This window comes from Leuciscus leuciscus (genome assembly GCF_965113295.1).
Source record: "Leuciscus leuciscus genome assembly, chromosome: 23".
Classification (NCBI taxonomy): domain Eukaryota; kingdom Metazoa; phylum Chordata; class Actinopteri; order Cypriniformes; family Leuciscidae; genus Leuciscus; species Leuciscus leuciscus.
In genome coordinates, this window is record NC_138747.1 from 15,404,401 (window position 1) to 15,421,431 (window position 17,031).

A 17,031-nucleotide genomic window follows, 5' to 3' on the forward strand; every position below is an offset into this window, starting at 1 on the left:
AGGCTGAATGCACCGTCTACATTATTACTGTGAGACACACGAGAGCAGTGTGCTGAGATGCCGTGTTATTACACATATTGCGCACACCCACATGTCCAATATGTTCTCATCTCAGCTATGCTGTTGAGCGAAGGGAAAGAGAATGAGAGAGAGAGAAACTGACCGTCTCCTGGAATGATCCGCAGCGTCACCGTGTTTCCAGCCTCTTTGATCAGGTTGACGATATCCGAGTGGGACTTATTGGTGATGGAGCAGGCGTTTACAGCCAGGATCCGGTCTCCAACTTTTAGTTTCCCGCAACGGTCGGCTGGGCTTCCCTCGATGATGCGACCTATTTTATGAGGCATTGCCACACATGCGTTTCCAACTTTTGGCCAACAGTGATTGAGCATGTATGAGTTTGAATAAAGATGGTTATGTTTGTTTTTTATTTATTTTTTGGTGGGGATGGAGAAAGAGAAACAGAAAGAGAGAAAAGAGAAAGAGAGAATGTGTAGGGGTTAATACATCAAGCCACCAAGCTAAAGTGCCAAAATTTTCATAGAATGCCCACAGATTATGCCCTGCAAGCAAAATACACCTCAAAAGAAACTTGTGACAGATAAAAGCATGTTACTGAATGGACAGCAAAGGTATGGGGCGGGGGGGGGGGGGTCAATAGCACATAGTGAATCTGCTGAATTTGGCGATATTAAAGACTTTCGGATGCATGCTAGATCACCCTGAGCATCGTTTCTGTAGCGCTCTTCAGATCCTTTGAATAATCACCACCGCTTTTGAATTATTCATTATGCAAAAAAAGGTGTAAACTCTTGAAATTCCCTAAGAGAACCGCATTGTACTATAACTCTGCCTGTGTGATGAATTATGAAAAATGACTGGATTAGGATTATTCAAATTGGCCTTTTGCGGTTTACTTACTGCAGTGCACCCCTAAAGGTGCCGTTAGCCGTTTTGCTCAATTTTGCTGAATTTAACCACATGACCTCCATTCAAAAACCCGCCTTCCAAGGTTCGCAAATGCATAAAATGTTTTCCAGTCAGAAGACACATTTCTGATTGGCTAGTTTTCTGATGCCAATCTGACTCGTTTCTTTGCCTGTTTAATGTTTAGAGCTGGCACAGAGACAGATGTGATAGCTCAGGAAACCTATCTGCTAGGCTATATGTATACTTATGGCATCAGATAGCTTAAGGTGCCATTCACACAGAATGCGTTTTCTGTGTGAATGGAAACATTAGATGCACGCCAGTGGAATGGCAAAAAAAAGCAAGGTCTAAGGTCTAGATTAATATATATATATATATATATATATTAATCTAGATTAATATATATATATATATATATTAATCTAGATCTTAGATGCCATTTTTTTTTTTTTACTTGAACACTGCGTTTTTATAGTTGATGCCCAATGTCGCTAGCTGAGCAGAAATACATAATCTCGTTTCGCTTGGTCCCCTCAAAGTTGCGTTGGATTTTCTCCTTAGTGTAAAGGTTGAGGGGTCCACCTGTCACTGTTTTCCATGTTCGTAGAGTTAGTTCATGGAATAAATATATGGGCTATAATCTGTGTGTTTACACAGCTTTTTTTAAAATGGCGGGTTTTTCTAAATAGGGTTTTGCATGCTGGTTTAGACCCTACTCTGAAGAAGGTTCCCCCCAAAAAGCGTTCCTAGAAATCATTCCCAGTTCCTGCGGTGTGAACACACCAAAAAGTGAGTACTTCCGCTAATAGTTCTAGGAACTATGAAAAGGTTCCTCCGGTGCGAAAGCCCCTATTGTTTGATCCCCATTTTTTGTGGTCTTATCTTGCGAATCATGCACGTTTAAATGCTGCGATGGCACTTGGGCAGGATTTGTAGTTTGATTGTAATACTAATGACTGCTTGCTCTGAGGTTCTCGTTCACAGTGACTTTGGCTTAGGAACTCGTTTCATTACGGTAGTAAACGAGTGCCAAGCACTGCTCCCTCTCTTTTATTCCTCTCAAACATGGATCTGTCATTCCTCTCTTCCATCATAACGCTCTGAACAAAACTCCCACGTGGAGTCATCATCGAGCCTGCTGGATCCAGTGTACACTTACGTGAAGGCTGCCAACGGCGCTATTGTGAGTTTAAAGAGTGAACACGACGAAGGAGGATCTGAGTATGTAAACATGGGATGTCATACTTCATTTGCCTTTTCACTAACTTGATCTCTCTATCAATTACAATTGTTAAGAAAAATGATGGCAAATGCTGTTGGCAACTGCTGTGATTAAATAGTGAGATTTGGACAATGTAAATGCTGTTTCACTAACTCTACAGCCATCTTGTGTAATGGAGACTTGTCTGGCTTTGGGAAGTAGAGCGGAAATACAGCCTCAAGAAGAGAGGGTGGATATCGACCCTGCTTCAGGCAGGCATTGCGAACACACTGCCTTTCGAAATAAGAAAATCACAGGACATGCAGATTGGCGTAAGGAAAATACGAAGAACCCACACCCACCAAAAAGTAAAAAAAAAGTGAAACCCACAACCAAAGCACCATTCAGAGGCAAAAAGCTCCCAGAAGAATGTGAATCTCTTTCTCTCCTTTCCTCTCTTTATAATATAAAAGAATTGAATATGCAAATATGTAAATATGTGATTGCTTGTTCCCATTTATGCATTTGGCAGGCGATTTTATCCAAAGTGATGCACAGTGCATTCAAGCTATTCATTTAGTCATTTTAGTGCTTTCTGGGAATCAAACTCAAGACATCGGCATTACTAGCACCATGGTCCCATCAGCTGAGCAACAGGAACACTAGTTTTTTTTTAACTTAAATTATAGGCAGATTAAATGTATTCTGTCTGGATATTTAATAAAACAAAAAAAACATGGTAACACTTTATTTTACAGTGTCCTTGTTACATATGTTACATGTACTTACCATAGCAATAAGAGTAAATTATGCATAATTACATGCAATTAACCCTCAACCAAAACCTAATCCTACCCTAACCTTATAGTAAGTACATGTATTTAATTATTATTACTCAGTACTTAAATATATAATTACACTGTATCACGGACACCTTAAAATAAAGTGTAATAAAATACATTAATGACAGTTTAACAATTCAACAAACTTACCGAAAGTGGTTCCCGCCTCAGGCCTCGACACTGACGACACAATAACAAATCCGAATCCTTCGTTCTCTCCCCGTTGGATCTCCACATCGTAGGGCTGGATGGCATTGGGGACCACCGTATTGTTGCTGCCGCCTCCACCTCCGCTGCCGATGCCGCTAGTGGAGCCCGACCCGGAGCTGACCGTGTTGAGGGAGTTCTGGCTGCCCTGTGGCGTGCGCTTCTCCTCGGTTAGAGACGGGGCTTGTGTGCTGCTGTGGTGAGAGGAGGCTGGAGAAGGAGGCATCTCACCGTCCACCTTTGCCACTGAGGAGGAAGAGGGTTGGGGGAGGGTTAGGAAGGTCACTCTGAGAGATTTATGTTCTGCAAGTCAAGGAGAAACCACTTCAGGACAGGCAAAGGCTGGAACTCAATCACGTTTATAATCTATGCACCAAACATGCTTCTGAACGGTTAAATATGTAAACTTATTTTTGCCACATAATAATATTTTTTTAAAGGTAATTGCTTTTTTCTTGCAATTGTGAGATCTATAATCGTAATTGCGAGTTTATATCTCACAATTGTGAGAAAATCTGAATATAAACTCACAATTCAGGCTTTTTTTTCTCGCAATTACAAGTTTTATCTCACAATTCTGACTTTATTTCTCGCAATTGTAACTTTTATTCTCCGAATTGTGAGATTAAAAGTCCGAATTGGAGTTTTAAAGTCTGGATTGCGAGATATAAACTTGAAATTCTGAGAAACAAAGTCTGAATTGTGATGTATAAACTCGCAGTTGCCAAAAAAAAAAAGAGACCTGTGAGCTAAAAAGTTGCAATTATCTTATTCCTTCTTTATTCCATGGCGGAAACAAGCTACAGTAGCTAGGACATGTAATTAGATAAAATCTAAATTTCCCTGGATGTATAAAATTTCTTTGCTCTGCTCTTGTGTTTAGGTAGGTGATCCTGGATAAGTGAACAAGGTTAACTTATACTTTGAAACCTGACATATGGGACTCAGAGCCCCGCATAGATTAATTAGACAGAGTCAGCAGGCGTACCCTCATTAACATGTGCCATGAACTCTCATTTAAATAAACTCTGTCTGATAGGAATGGATAATCAGGCCGCAAAATCCTGCATAATTCACAATTCCACTAGTCATGCTGGTCATTACGTAAGGGATGTAGAGTGCAACATGTAAGCTGTAATTAACACTTCCTCTGGAATTAACATACTAATATGAATGACATATGATACTGTACTTCAGGTACAGATTATCTTTTCTGGTCATGGAATACTGCAATGACTCTGGGGGGCAATGACTCTGAATTATTAATACATAAAATGTACAATGTTGTTCAAAGGTTCGGGGTCAGTAAGATTTTTTTTTTTTTTTTTTTTAAATAAATACTGTTATTCGCGAAGAATGTTACAAAGGATTTCTATTTCAGCTGTAATACTAATAATAATACGAAATGTTTCTTGAGCACCAAATCAGCATATTAGAATGATTTCTTAAGGATCGTGTGACACTGAAGACTGGAGTAATGATGCTGAAAATTCAGCTTTGGCATCCCAGGAAAAAAATGAACTTTTGAACAGTAGTATATAAAACAAAATAAATGAACAAATAGTTAGTCAGTAACTTTATTAGGAATGTATGGTTAGATTACATGCTAGACATTTTTTTTTTACTTTGCAAATGTGAGTGACATCTACGGTTCAAATGGATTTCTCCACGTTCAACACATGTTGTAAATTTCCTGCATTAAGCATTTGAAACGTAAATATGAGCAACTAAATGTGGTTTAACGTTTTTGTGACCGTGACTGACACTGGCTTATCATCATCTCTGCAGGTGACCCATTGACCGGTTTCTCACAATAATGAAGAAGTATAAAATAAAGAAAGCTTAACATAAGCTAACATAATTCTGTTGTCACAGGGACAAAATAATTTTTTCAATAAAAATGTAAAATACAGTTTCATGACTAGTAATAAATATTTATGGCCCGTAATTTGTCTCAACAATAATAATATTTTGGAGCCTGCTTACATCCATATCCAGTCTTGCGTCTCACAGTCAGGTTGACGTGACCCTGTTTTGCGGCTTGTTGCATGAGTTGAACGACTAGCTGATGGGATTTTCCCACAACAGCCGTTCCATCCACACAAATTAGCTCATCTCCTGATCGCAGACGCCCATCTTCATCGGCAGCTCCATATTTCACAATGTGGCCAATATAAATCTGTACAAACAGACACAAAAAGAGAGTTAACAAGAGTTCGGAAACAAATCTGACTTGGCCAAACTGAACTTCAACCCTTGAGGTTCATCACTTTTCAAGCGCCGTGTCAAGGGGTTTAACTTCACTGAAACACTGAAATGTCTGATTATTTTAAGTCTAATGGTTGTGAAATGTTCTCCAAATAGTAAAACCTCTATGGAATTTTTTTCATCCCTTATACCAGCTGAAAGGAGCAGTATTGTGGACAGCTCGTTTTTCATTCTTCAAGGACTAGAGTCCGAGAAACCGGCTCATCAGTTCAAAGATGTAACGTGGCCTCATTAAAGGGAAGAACTGGTGGTCTGAGAGATATATTCTGACTGATCGAGGCTGTGCTGCACACATCAAAGCCTTTGTCAACCTACACACACAGGGCAGATGCTTTCACTGGGAACAAGTTTTGCCAAAAGCGGAGTGTTTGTAATGTGCACATTTCACAGAGGAATGGGTATCATGCACAAGATGTGAAGACTGATTGTGAGATCTTGGTTATGCTTGGACTATTACATTTGGAAAATCTTCAAAGGGTCTATATTTGTTGGGTGACTTTGGAAAAGTCAAAGAGTGTGAGTGTTTTTATACACAGGCATTAAAAAAAATATATAAAAAAAATCTGTCTGGCATTATAACTAATTAATATAAACCAATTAATAATTAATGTTGTTAAATTTTTATAAAATATTTTTGAAAAGTAACTATTAAAATTGTTTTAGTTAATTGAATTGTTTTAACCTTAAAAAGAGGAATATTTGATTAAATAAAACAAGAACTAACAACAGCCTTCACAACTAACTGAAATAAGTTGAAGTATTAAAATGACTAAAACTGAAATTAAAATAAATAAAGCTAAATTAAATATTCAAAATCTAATAAAATCAAATAATGGCAAAAGTACAACAAAATTACGAAAACTAAAATGAAAACTAAAAATATAAAAATAAAAGAACATTTTTAAATAATATAAATACTATATTTATTGTATATTATTAATACTATACTATATTTATGACAAATGGACAAATCCATACAAGACAATAAATAGTAGTAGTAATGTTTTTTTTTCATTTAAACAAATAATGGTGTTGTTAGAATTAATATAATATAATATAATATAATATAATATAATATAATATAATATAATATAATATAATATAATATAATATAATATAATATAATAATAACCTATATATTTTAGTTTGCCTTCATCATTTCATTTTAAATGGCCCTGCGGTAAGACAAATGTGTTTAAAAAAAAATCCATGTAGGCAGTATGACAGCTGCATGTAGAATAATTATAAAATATTTAGCTAAATTATATTTAAAATTGGTTTAGATGGCCTACAACGTCAAACCACAGGAAATAACTTTATGTCATCTACCCATAACCACAGCAGATTAAACGAATTAAACGAATAAACAACTATAAAAAATATCAATAAATGAACAAACTAATGAACACAATACTCGCAGAACTGCACAAATGAGGCCTGCACTCATTTCTTTGAACTTACCGGCTCGCCAGGTTCATTGCCTCCCAGGATCCTGAATCCAAAGCCGGTATCTTTTCTCCACAGGAAAATATCCTGCTCCTGGTAATCAGGTACTGAAAAGGAAGAAAAATAGCTTGAGACCGAGATCAATTCACCTGCAGAATGACGCACAAGCTTTGATTATCCCGATCCTGCCTCTTTCAAGAATGGCTGCTGGTTCAAGGAAAAGCGAACAATGTCGCTTTCATGATTGCATCTAGTTCTCACACATCTGGATTTTTTTCTAATTGGTTCACACCAATGAAGATGTAATATAATGACTACTCTGCTCCAATAATTCACATATTACAATCCGATTATCGGGTATTTCCATCTGAGAAAATGATAAGCACTGACACACGTGCTTAAATCTATATTACAGATCAAGTGAAGCAGAAGAGAGAATCCAGAGGTCTTTTGAAGCAGATGTGCCCTTGAGCTTACACCAACGCCTGTGTGCCGTCTCCACCACAGCACTTCCATGTCAAATCAGTCAGGACAAGCACCAGCAGAGCTTCCCCCTCATTTAGACTTAAAGTCCTGCAGACATCAGCAATCTGTCAGGTTTTACATTATTGACCCTGTAGCTCTCCAACGCATCACATGATGTTCTGTCAGGGGACGTTTATGCCTGTTAAGTAGAGAGAGCTGGAAACCGTGGCTCTAGGCAGCTTTTACCGGAGATCTTTTTTTTAAATGTGCTTACCTTTAAGAATGGGCTTCGGTTAACGTAAGCTAACAACAAATGCTCTGGATTCGTGATTCTGCTGCAAAGCTATTGAAATGCAACTGGACGTGTGGAGCAGCTGCCAGACACAATGACCTCCGTCTCCAGTCTAACCAGATGTACAGCAATTTACTGTAACAGAGACAGGAAGTAGAATGGCTCCAGAGCCATTCAAAATGGCTGCTGCATGGGCAATTTTCCCACACCGTTCGATCTCCATTAAGAAGCAAGGACGGTTGTGGCAGACTCTGCAAATTGTGCATTATGGCATAGACCTTACATTCATTTGTGTTAAAGCCTCTCAATGCAGCTGCTCATTGAGTTTATTGAACTGAATGTTTTCAAGCTGGTCCAAAAACCCCAATCAAACGTCAATGATTTATCTCTCAATCCGTTCAAGGACCGTAACAGTCTGATTATGGAACGGGCTCCCATTAGCCGGTTCTGTTAAGTGACTCAAAAACATACACTTCAACCAGTGAAGCCTGATTTTCAAACAAATGATTCTAATGATTTGACTTTTTAGTCAATCAACTCCCAAATTAATTATTTCAATGAGTTTTTAGAGAATTGAAAAAATATATGGCGCAATCAGTGTAGACCAATTCCCAAATGAATGACTCTAAACAGTCAATTCTTTTTAGTATATAGTTTTAACTTTATTATTGAAATTATATCTTTTGTCTACTAAATTAAAAATTTTCCCATTAAGGAAGAGTAGTTAAAATAATTGTTAATGGAACTCTTTAAGGGGTCATCGGATACCCATTTTCCACAAGTTGGTATGATTGTTTAGGGTGTTCATGTAAAGTTTGTAATATACTTTGGTTAAAATTCCTCAATGGTTGTGTAAAACAACACCCTTTTAAACTCCTCAAAAACAGCTTTGTTCACAGTGACCTGTTTCGGTGCATGTCTCTTTAAATGATAATGAGCAATTGCTCACCCCACCCCTCTCTTCCATGGGGGTGTCGAATGGCTGAGGGCAGAAATATGCTAATACGGGACAGTCCGTCAGTGGTCGAGGGCGGAGCATGAGCATTATGACATCGTAGTGCTCAGAAAATTAAAACGGCCTGATTATTGAGTGTGTTTAGGCTTTTTGAGGATTCAAAAAATCCTCAATTTTGTGTCCACACACTGCAAAGACACATTTATATGCAAACACCATATAAAAGGGAATTTTGCATCCGATGACCCCTTTAAAGAACTGTAATAGTTAAGAGACGTCAGAACCCAATTCTGAATGATTCCCATCCCTATAGTCCCTACATCCTCCTCCTTAAGGGACTTACTAATGAGAAACCCTAACAAAAACAGAGACAATGAAGACACTCCAAGTTAGCACAATTTTTCCAACCCAAACATTGGAGTGCTCCATTCCACAGCCTCTTAACATCCGCTGAAAGATATTCTTGTTAATTAGCCCCTCTGCTCTCTGGCACACATGAAAGTAGTATTGGATTCACTGTCTTCCACCACTACCAATTATATGCACATTTGTCAAAAGATGTGTTCTAGAGCGCGCTGAAGCGTGTGAACGCACTGATGGCAGAGAGAAGTGTAATTGGTCAGAAGTGCCTCAGTGTTCATGTTGGCTTCTCACTGGCGGTGAGTGAGTAGGCAAAAGCAAAGTGAAGGAAAGAAGGAATGGGAAAGGCTAATGAATAGCTTTGGAAATACAGATGACAGGTTCATCTGAACACAGCTCTCTGATCACAACAAACACAGGGGATTCGAACTGACGGCTAATGGTTTACATTAGGCTTGGACAGCTATTTGGATCCTGAAAGACTACAGCCGTGTTCAAAAGGATGTTTGATGTAAATGGAATTTTTAGCGGTCTCGCCACATTTGAAATGCACAAATGACCTAACGCCACTATTTAATATACTTAATATTGAGAAACCATGAATATAATGTTTGGTTGAAAATGTGAATTTTGTTTTGTATAGACTGACTGTTAAAATTAGTATCAACTGTTAAAATCACATTGATATATAAAGACAACTGCCTTAATTTTTGACCAAACCAACCATGCATTATTTTTGTTTACACCAAGGTTAGATAATTTTTTCACCAGCAAACATTTTCAATCCCCAAAATGTTGATGTTAATATTTAGCTTAAAGGGATAGTTCACTTTGAAATAAAATGTTGGTATGTTTTAGCTTACCTCAAGGGCATCCAAAGATGTAGGTGTCTTTTTTTCCACAGTAGTTTCAATTTTGATATTTTTAGGTCAAACCGTTCTTGTCTGTCAGTCATATAATGCAGGTCTGTGGTCACCACCTCAAAGAGCTCAAATATACACTAGATGTCGCCTTGGCTATGGCAGTTCATTGGAACGAAACCGTAGCCAAGGCGACATCTAGTGTATATATCTATACCCGCCCGCGCTCTCAGATCACTTGGACGTGGCTGTGTACAAGAGGTAAAAACGATATAAATACTGTTTGCTTTCTCACACAAACCGCTCGTTTCGTGTCTTAGGCCATCAATGTGTACTTACGATGGGGAATTGTTTAATTTGGACGATGGGGAATTGTTTTAATTTGGACTCTGTGCATGCTCTTTGAGGTGGTGACCATCAACCTGCATTATATGACTGACAGACAAGAACGGTTTGACCTAAAAATATCAAAATTGAAACTACTGCGGAAAAAAAGACACCTACATCTTGGATGCCCTTGAGGTAAGCTAAAACATACCAAAATTTAATTTCAAAGTGAACTATCCCTTTAATGGCAAAGCAGAACAATCAAACAAGAAATACAGCCTGTTCCCAAGCAACTAACCAATCCTGATATCCCAATACCAACCAAACATAAACCCAGTGATCCGCTGCCAATGCACCCGCCACCAGAATCCCATATTACTTACGCCTACTTTCATACATGCTCCTGGATTGGGCCCAGATTTTAAAGGGATCTGGTTTCTTCTGGAGAGTTCCGTCTACTGGAGGGTCCTGGGGCAGGCTTGGCAGGGGCTGGGAGGGTGGAGGTGGGGCGGCCGACTCGTTGAGCAGGGCCTGGGAGGCGTGGAGGGGAGAGTCGGTGTGGATGCTGCGCTGACTGGACACGCTGTGCTGGGAGCTGCCCTGACTGTCCTTGCGCTCCAACTGTTGCTGTGTGGGGGGAAAAAATTAGAGGAAACATGAATTGAATAAATGGGGAGAAGGCAAGTAAAAAAAAAAAGAAACAAAGAAACAAAGAAATGTGAATGAATGAGTTGAAGGACAGAATGACGCAAAACTCTCTATAACCATTCTGTCAGGATTCATTCAAGCCAAGAATCAAATCAACGCATTCAACTATCATTCAACCTCACCCACTCAACAAATACCCTCCAAGCAACTCAACTCAGTATTTTTGCTTCAGTTATCACATTTTAAGCTTTTTACTTGTATACATTTTGTATAAGACCTTTCTTGGTCTGATTGCATTTTTTGTGCAGGCAACTTCAGCTACTTGACTGACATAACATCTTTTGTTCTATGCACCTGAGAACTCACTGGCTCTTCTTTTTTGAGCGCATACAATTCTTTTCAATAATATTAATATAATAAATAGGCTTCAAAATGAAAATGAACACCGAAATGACTACAATACACATATTAAAAAGTGGGGTCTAAAAGTCTCAGACACTAAAACCATGCATATGCAAATCAGCCATATTTTAGAACTTAGAAAACTGTCAACTATACAACATTAAAATGAATAAGAAATATAAGTCTGCACTGTTACTAGGTCACTAATCGAATAAGCAAATGACAGTGTCTGATCATGTGACTCCTTTGTACAGATGGTCAGATGTTCAAAGATGCTCTTTTAATCATGGTCAAATTAAGCTGGATAACATGATTATCGTGTTTTACACAAACTTACAGCTTGAGTGCTGTGATAGTTGTCACCCAAACTGTCATGCTGACAGTTTAATTTGTCAAATTTGCACTTTAATAATTTGCAAAGCAATCAATTAAATGATAAAATGCAAAATAGAAGCATTTTCACCCCATTGTATATACTAATTATTATAAAAATATTTTCAAACCATGTTTTAATTTAAAATGTTTATTCCAAGTAATAAATCATTATTTAACAATGACATGCTTCCAGAAGGGTTGGGTTTTTTAATGTTCTCTCCTCCACTAAGTCATCTGAAGTTCTTTTTTAACACCCACGCATACAGCTCTACATCATTTTGCATCCCAGCACAACCTATGAATCTGTACAGCAGACATCCAGAAATTCAGCAAAAAAAAAAAAAAAATAATAATAATAATACATTCAAACCACAATTCAATAAGTAGCTAATAAATCCATCCAAATAAAACAGAGGCCATTTGAGAGACGCTTGTCTGACATTGAGGACTCATACAAGCATGGACTTGACCCAACCCCCCCCCATCTTCTGCCATTTTAAAAGAAGAACACTGATTATTGTTTCTACTGTCCACAAACTCGAGCTCAAACCCTCAGACCATCAACAGGCTGGTGAACACAAAAGATTAAAAATAAGCAATTTTTTTGCTATTCTGCCCCTGAAGCTCCAAGGATGGACTTGCTGGTTTCGCTGTTTTCTATTCTGCCCCTGAAGCTCCAAGGATGGACTTTGCTGGTTTCGCTGTTTTCTGTAAATCATTAGAGGGCTATTACAGGGTGCCCATGTGACCAATAAAATCAGCCCTCCTCCCAGGGGTGAACACCATCCTCCAAACCCCGACCACATGGTTTCACCGTCCACTGACAGCATTGACAGTATTGTTTGCATTGAAGTGCATATCAGATTCTCTCTGCCTGAGCAGTGACATTGTAAAACCTCTTTTGAACACTAGACCAATGCCACAGACAATGAGCAAAAGCAATCAGAAACAATGTGGAGAAGATTAATAACAAAAAAAAGGTGGTGAAGAGGAAAGAACAGACTGAGAATGAAACATCTGTACTCACCAGTTTGGGGCTCTTCTTCGCAGGTGCCACCCCTACAGAAAGCGAAAGAGACAGAATTATTAATTGTACGCACACAAAGATTTCACCTTCCCCACAGGCACAAATCTGAAAGTAATCCCAAGACAGATGGATGACTCCAATCAGGGCGCGTGGTGCGGCGGCAGCCCCGTCTCTCTTTCCGTTTCTTCTCTCGTTCCTTTACAGCACAAACCATAAAGAGGGCAGCGCGGACTATCCGCATCAGAGGACCGACCCCCATTACCCTGATTAAGTGCTAAGCAGACCCCATGAACTTAAAGGAACAGTTTGGTCTTTCTTTTGTAAAACACAAAAGAAGATATCTAACAGAATGTCCCAGGTGCCATTTTCCATATCATGAAAGTCACTTCCATTGTCCGGGGATTCTGCAAAATATTTCCTTTTATGGTCTACGAAAGATTTGGAATGACATGATTCCAGACATTTCATTCCAGGGAGAAAAATCCCTTTAAACCTACCAGACACTGCGCGAGAGATGAAGACAGAAAAAGAGGAGAGCGCGAAAGATAGAGAGAACGAATGAGACACAGGAAGAGAAACAGAGAGGGGCTTATGCCCAGACAGGTGCTAAGCTATTACCCATGGAGAAGGAGTCCAAGATACTGAACATTAAATTATAGGCAACGGTCAGTTCCCCTCTTACTGAAACCATCTTCCAGCGTCCCTGCCCCTCGCGATGTTGTTGCCGAAGGATCCTGCATCTAGAGCCAGTCCTTGATTCTCCTGTCTTTTGAGCTTCTCTTTTTTCTCTCCCTCTCTCTCTCCTTCCTTCTTTTTTGCCCTCCCCCTCCTTGTTTCGATGTGCATCACCCTCGCTCCGTCTTCATGTGTTTGCTGCTTCTCTCTGCTTCTCTCTCCCCGATACGACCGTTCTCGTGCTCGCTTTACCATCGTACTCCCTCCTCCGAACACTGATTCCCTCCCACTTCTACATGCGCTGATGTGCCATCGCCCCCTCCCACGCCTCCATCAGAAAGGCTGGGTATGACAGGCCATGCATAAATTATGCATTCATACATAAATAGATGTGAACGTCATTTATTCCATGAAAAAAAAAAAGGAAATAGATGAAAAACTAATGTCGGTAAGATTCATTAGTGTGATCATAAGTTGTGATTTCGCACCTGGGATCCTGATCGGTCCTCTGATTCCAGTCTGGCCTGGAAATAAGGCTGCTTACTATGAAGCCGTTCCCTTGAGAGCAAGTCATCTGCGTGTGAGCGCGCCCACGGTAACACATGCGCACTCACGCCATTTAAGCGTCCAGCCTGTCCTGAACACTCTTTCAACAAAACGCTTCTACTCTTTATTTCCTATACAACTTCAGGTATTCAATCGTCCTTTCCATTGCAAATAGACCTGCCCCATAAAGCCTTGCCCCCAACCTGACTCATTATCCCCAAAACAAACACAATCGTCCTCTGCAGTCTTCCGCCTCCCTCTCTTCTCTATGCCAGTCTCCACTTCAGTCCATTAATTGTTAAAAGTTTCTGCAGCATTGCTACACTCCCTCTTTGCTAACACACTCTCTTCATTTTTCTCTGTATGTATTCACTTTAAATCTCACACAATGGTTTGTTTGGTAGAGCAATTTTTCTGAAACTTCTGACAATGGTAATTGTAAAATTGATTTGGCTAAATGTTGATAATTCTTATGATGACCTCCAGTGTAATTTCTATAATATTCTCCCTGCTCAGAAAAACTATTCCACAGTGGCACAGCAACAAGAATGCATAAAAAAAACCCTGAATGAATCTATGCTATTTTATGAGATTAAGAGTAGATCTGTGCTGGTCTTATTTTATAACCCAGTTGAGTGTCTGGAGGTCGTTGCTTATAGAGGAGAGATGCTGCCTAATACCTTGTAATCAATCAATCCATTTCGCTATACTGGGCACATAATGGCTTTATCTGAATCCCATAAACCAGTGCTGCTTGCTGAATGAAAAGCAAACAAAGTGACCAATGCATTAAAAGTGGATGACTCTTATTGTGATTGCTGCTTAACTCTTGAACCTGTTTCAAATCCTATAGTCAAGCACTTTGAGGTAGTTTCAAGACCCTTGCCATTTCGCTCCTCCTTCCTTTGTGCAGGACTGATACCGTATCAGCTCAACATCTCCACCAATTCATCATTTATTTAGAGGTTTGAGCAGAACATCAAAGAAACGACAACTGACTGAGATTAGCTATATTTCAGTTCTGCACAAAGTCGTCAAGAAAACTGGGTTAAGTAATTCAGCTCATGTCCAAAATCAAACTCAAATGAACAATATTGTTGGTGTGAGAGACTAAGCCAGTTAATAAAACCCAAGTGGCATGTGAGCTCCCTCCATAACTACTGTATGTTGAACATGCAGGAGTTAATCAGCAGGACTAGAGGTGACAGGTCAGTGGGAATCACGTCAGGCACAGAGGAGACTAATAAGGTTTAGCAGGAGAAGATTATGGTGCACTGCATGCGCACATGCATGTGCATAAGGGCATGAAGAGAGCGAAGGGTTTGTACTGGAACCATTTTCCTCTGCCAGGATGATAGGAAAAGATTCTGACGGTCAGGACCATCTGTCAGTGATGTAGTCTGACACACAGAGGAATGAGAGACAGTCTCCCAGGAGCGGCCGCAGTATGAGTCTAGTGCGGAGAGTGTGACAGCAGATACAAAACCATTTTCATACAAGACTATTGTGCAGTTCCAAAAACTTGTCAGATCCCTATTTGGCAGCATATTCTAGGGCATCACAAACAGTGAAGTCTGTTAAAAAAGGTAGGCAATTTAATTAAGCTGCCTGCTGCAAAATTGCAGCATCACATTTATGGAGAAGGGATAATTCACCCAGAAATGAAAATTCTGTCATAATTTAATCACCCTAGAGTTGTTCCAAAACCTGAATGAATTTCTTCCCTATGTTGAACACAAAAGAAGATATTTTGGAGAATATGGGTAACTAAACAGTTTCTGGTCCCCATTGACTTCCATATTAAGAAAAATACTATGGAAGTCAATGGTGTCCCACAACTGTTTGATTACCAACATTCTTCAAAATTCTGAAAGAAATTCATTCATGTTTGTAACAACATGAGGGTGAGTAAATGATGAAAGAATTTTCATTTTTGGGTGAACTGGCGGACAAAGTGTGAGAGATTATAAACACACTTCCGTCAATACTGAAAAATATCAATAAAAATTGTTCAGTGTAAAGGCCCATTCACACCAAGAATGTTAACTATAAAGTTAACAATGATAACTATATTAGTGTCCACACCACCGGTCCGGATGATAATGTTCTGTTTAAAAGCTCGCAGTGCAGATATGTTGTCTTCTGCTTTAAACACTCTGAAAGTGGTTCCAGTGATATTGTCATTCCGCATTATAATATGTGTGCCATTTCCTATTCTAACATAGAATAGTGATTATTAAAACTTTATATTTATGTAGATGTTGATTATAAATACACTTACACTTAATTCAGTATTGAAAAGTATCAATAAAAAACCTTCAAGTATAATTAAAATATATAATTTTACCCAATATTGTATTTTGACACGCTTTGAGATAAATCCAAGATGGAAGAAAGTGAGAGAGATGTTAAAAAATACTATAAAGTAGCAGTAATAAATTAAGTGTAAGATGGTGGACCAAGACACATTTTGGTTAACTTACAATAACTATAATGCTCTCGTTACTGAAAAGAAATTAATTCTGATCAATTGTTAGTTCAGCCTCCAATGTGAATCGTTATTTGTGTGTAGTTGCTGCCAATATAGAGCGTTTCAAAATGTTCTCATGACATTCCTTGTGAGTTACAAAATGGACTATTACAGCTGCCTATGTAGGCTGCTCACTAGAGAACACAGCTTATGTGTGTATGGTTGTTGTGTGTACACTGGAATAGTCTTAACATGACATGGCCTTCAATTGGAGGTGACAGGCCATGGAGTGATGTTAAAATAGCCCTGTGCATACACCGATGCACACGCGAACACACACACACACGGCTCTGATGGCTATATACAACTTCCCCTCCATTGCTTGTGTGGATTCAGAAGGTCCACACAAACATGTCAATCAAAAATCATTCAAGGGTAACACATAATGAAAGAATAAGATGCAGAGTGGACTTGAAAACACCTGTCTCTGTCTGTCTGTCCTCACTGCCTGCTGGCATTTGTTCCAGAATGTGATGCGCCTGCATGTTGTGTGCAAGACAGACCCCTCCGCTTCATCATTTTAACAGGAAACCCCACCGCAAAGTGCAGCAGAGCATCGTCATGGAAACAAGGTGTGAAATCATGCGATTGGTGGGTTCTATGCTTCCCCCTTTTAGCAAACCAAAGGGTGAGCAGTCAGGGAGAAAACGCTCCCCACAACCATTATCTAAACAT

At 39.1% G+C, this 17,031-nt stretch overlaps 1 protein-coding gene across 9 annotated transcripts in view; it reads right to left on the reverse strand.

Moving 5' to 3' along the window:
• magi1b (membrane associated guanylate kinase, WW and PDZ domain containing 1b) overlaps positions 1-17,031 on the reverse strand; it is a 134,125-nt gene that overhangs the window by 10,576 nt on the left and 106,518 nt on the right. For 7 of the 9 annotated variants that reach the window (XM_082155223.1, XM_082155228.1, XM_082155229.1 and 4 more), the window contains 6 exons: positions 12,606-12,637; positions 10,537-10,780; positions 6,910-7,001; positions 5,167-5,359; positions 3,124-3,426; positions 164-367 (listed from right to left, as the gene is read on the reverse strand). In XM_082155223.1, coding sequence (XP_082011349.1) covers positions 164-367; positions 3,124-3,426; positions 5,167-5,359; positions 6,910-7,001; positions 10,537-10,780; positions 12,606-12,637 — 1,068 coding nt within the window. The remainder of the gene's footprint in view (positions 1-163; positions 368-3,123; positions 3,427-5,166; positions 5,360-6,909; positions 7,002-10,536; positions 10,781-12,605; positions 12,638-17,031) is intronic. The other 2 variants (XM_082155224.1, XM_082155227.1) reach the window with 2 other exon arrangements.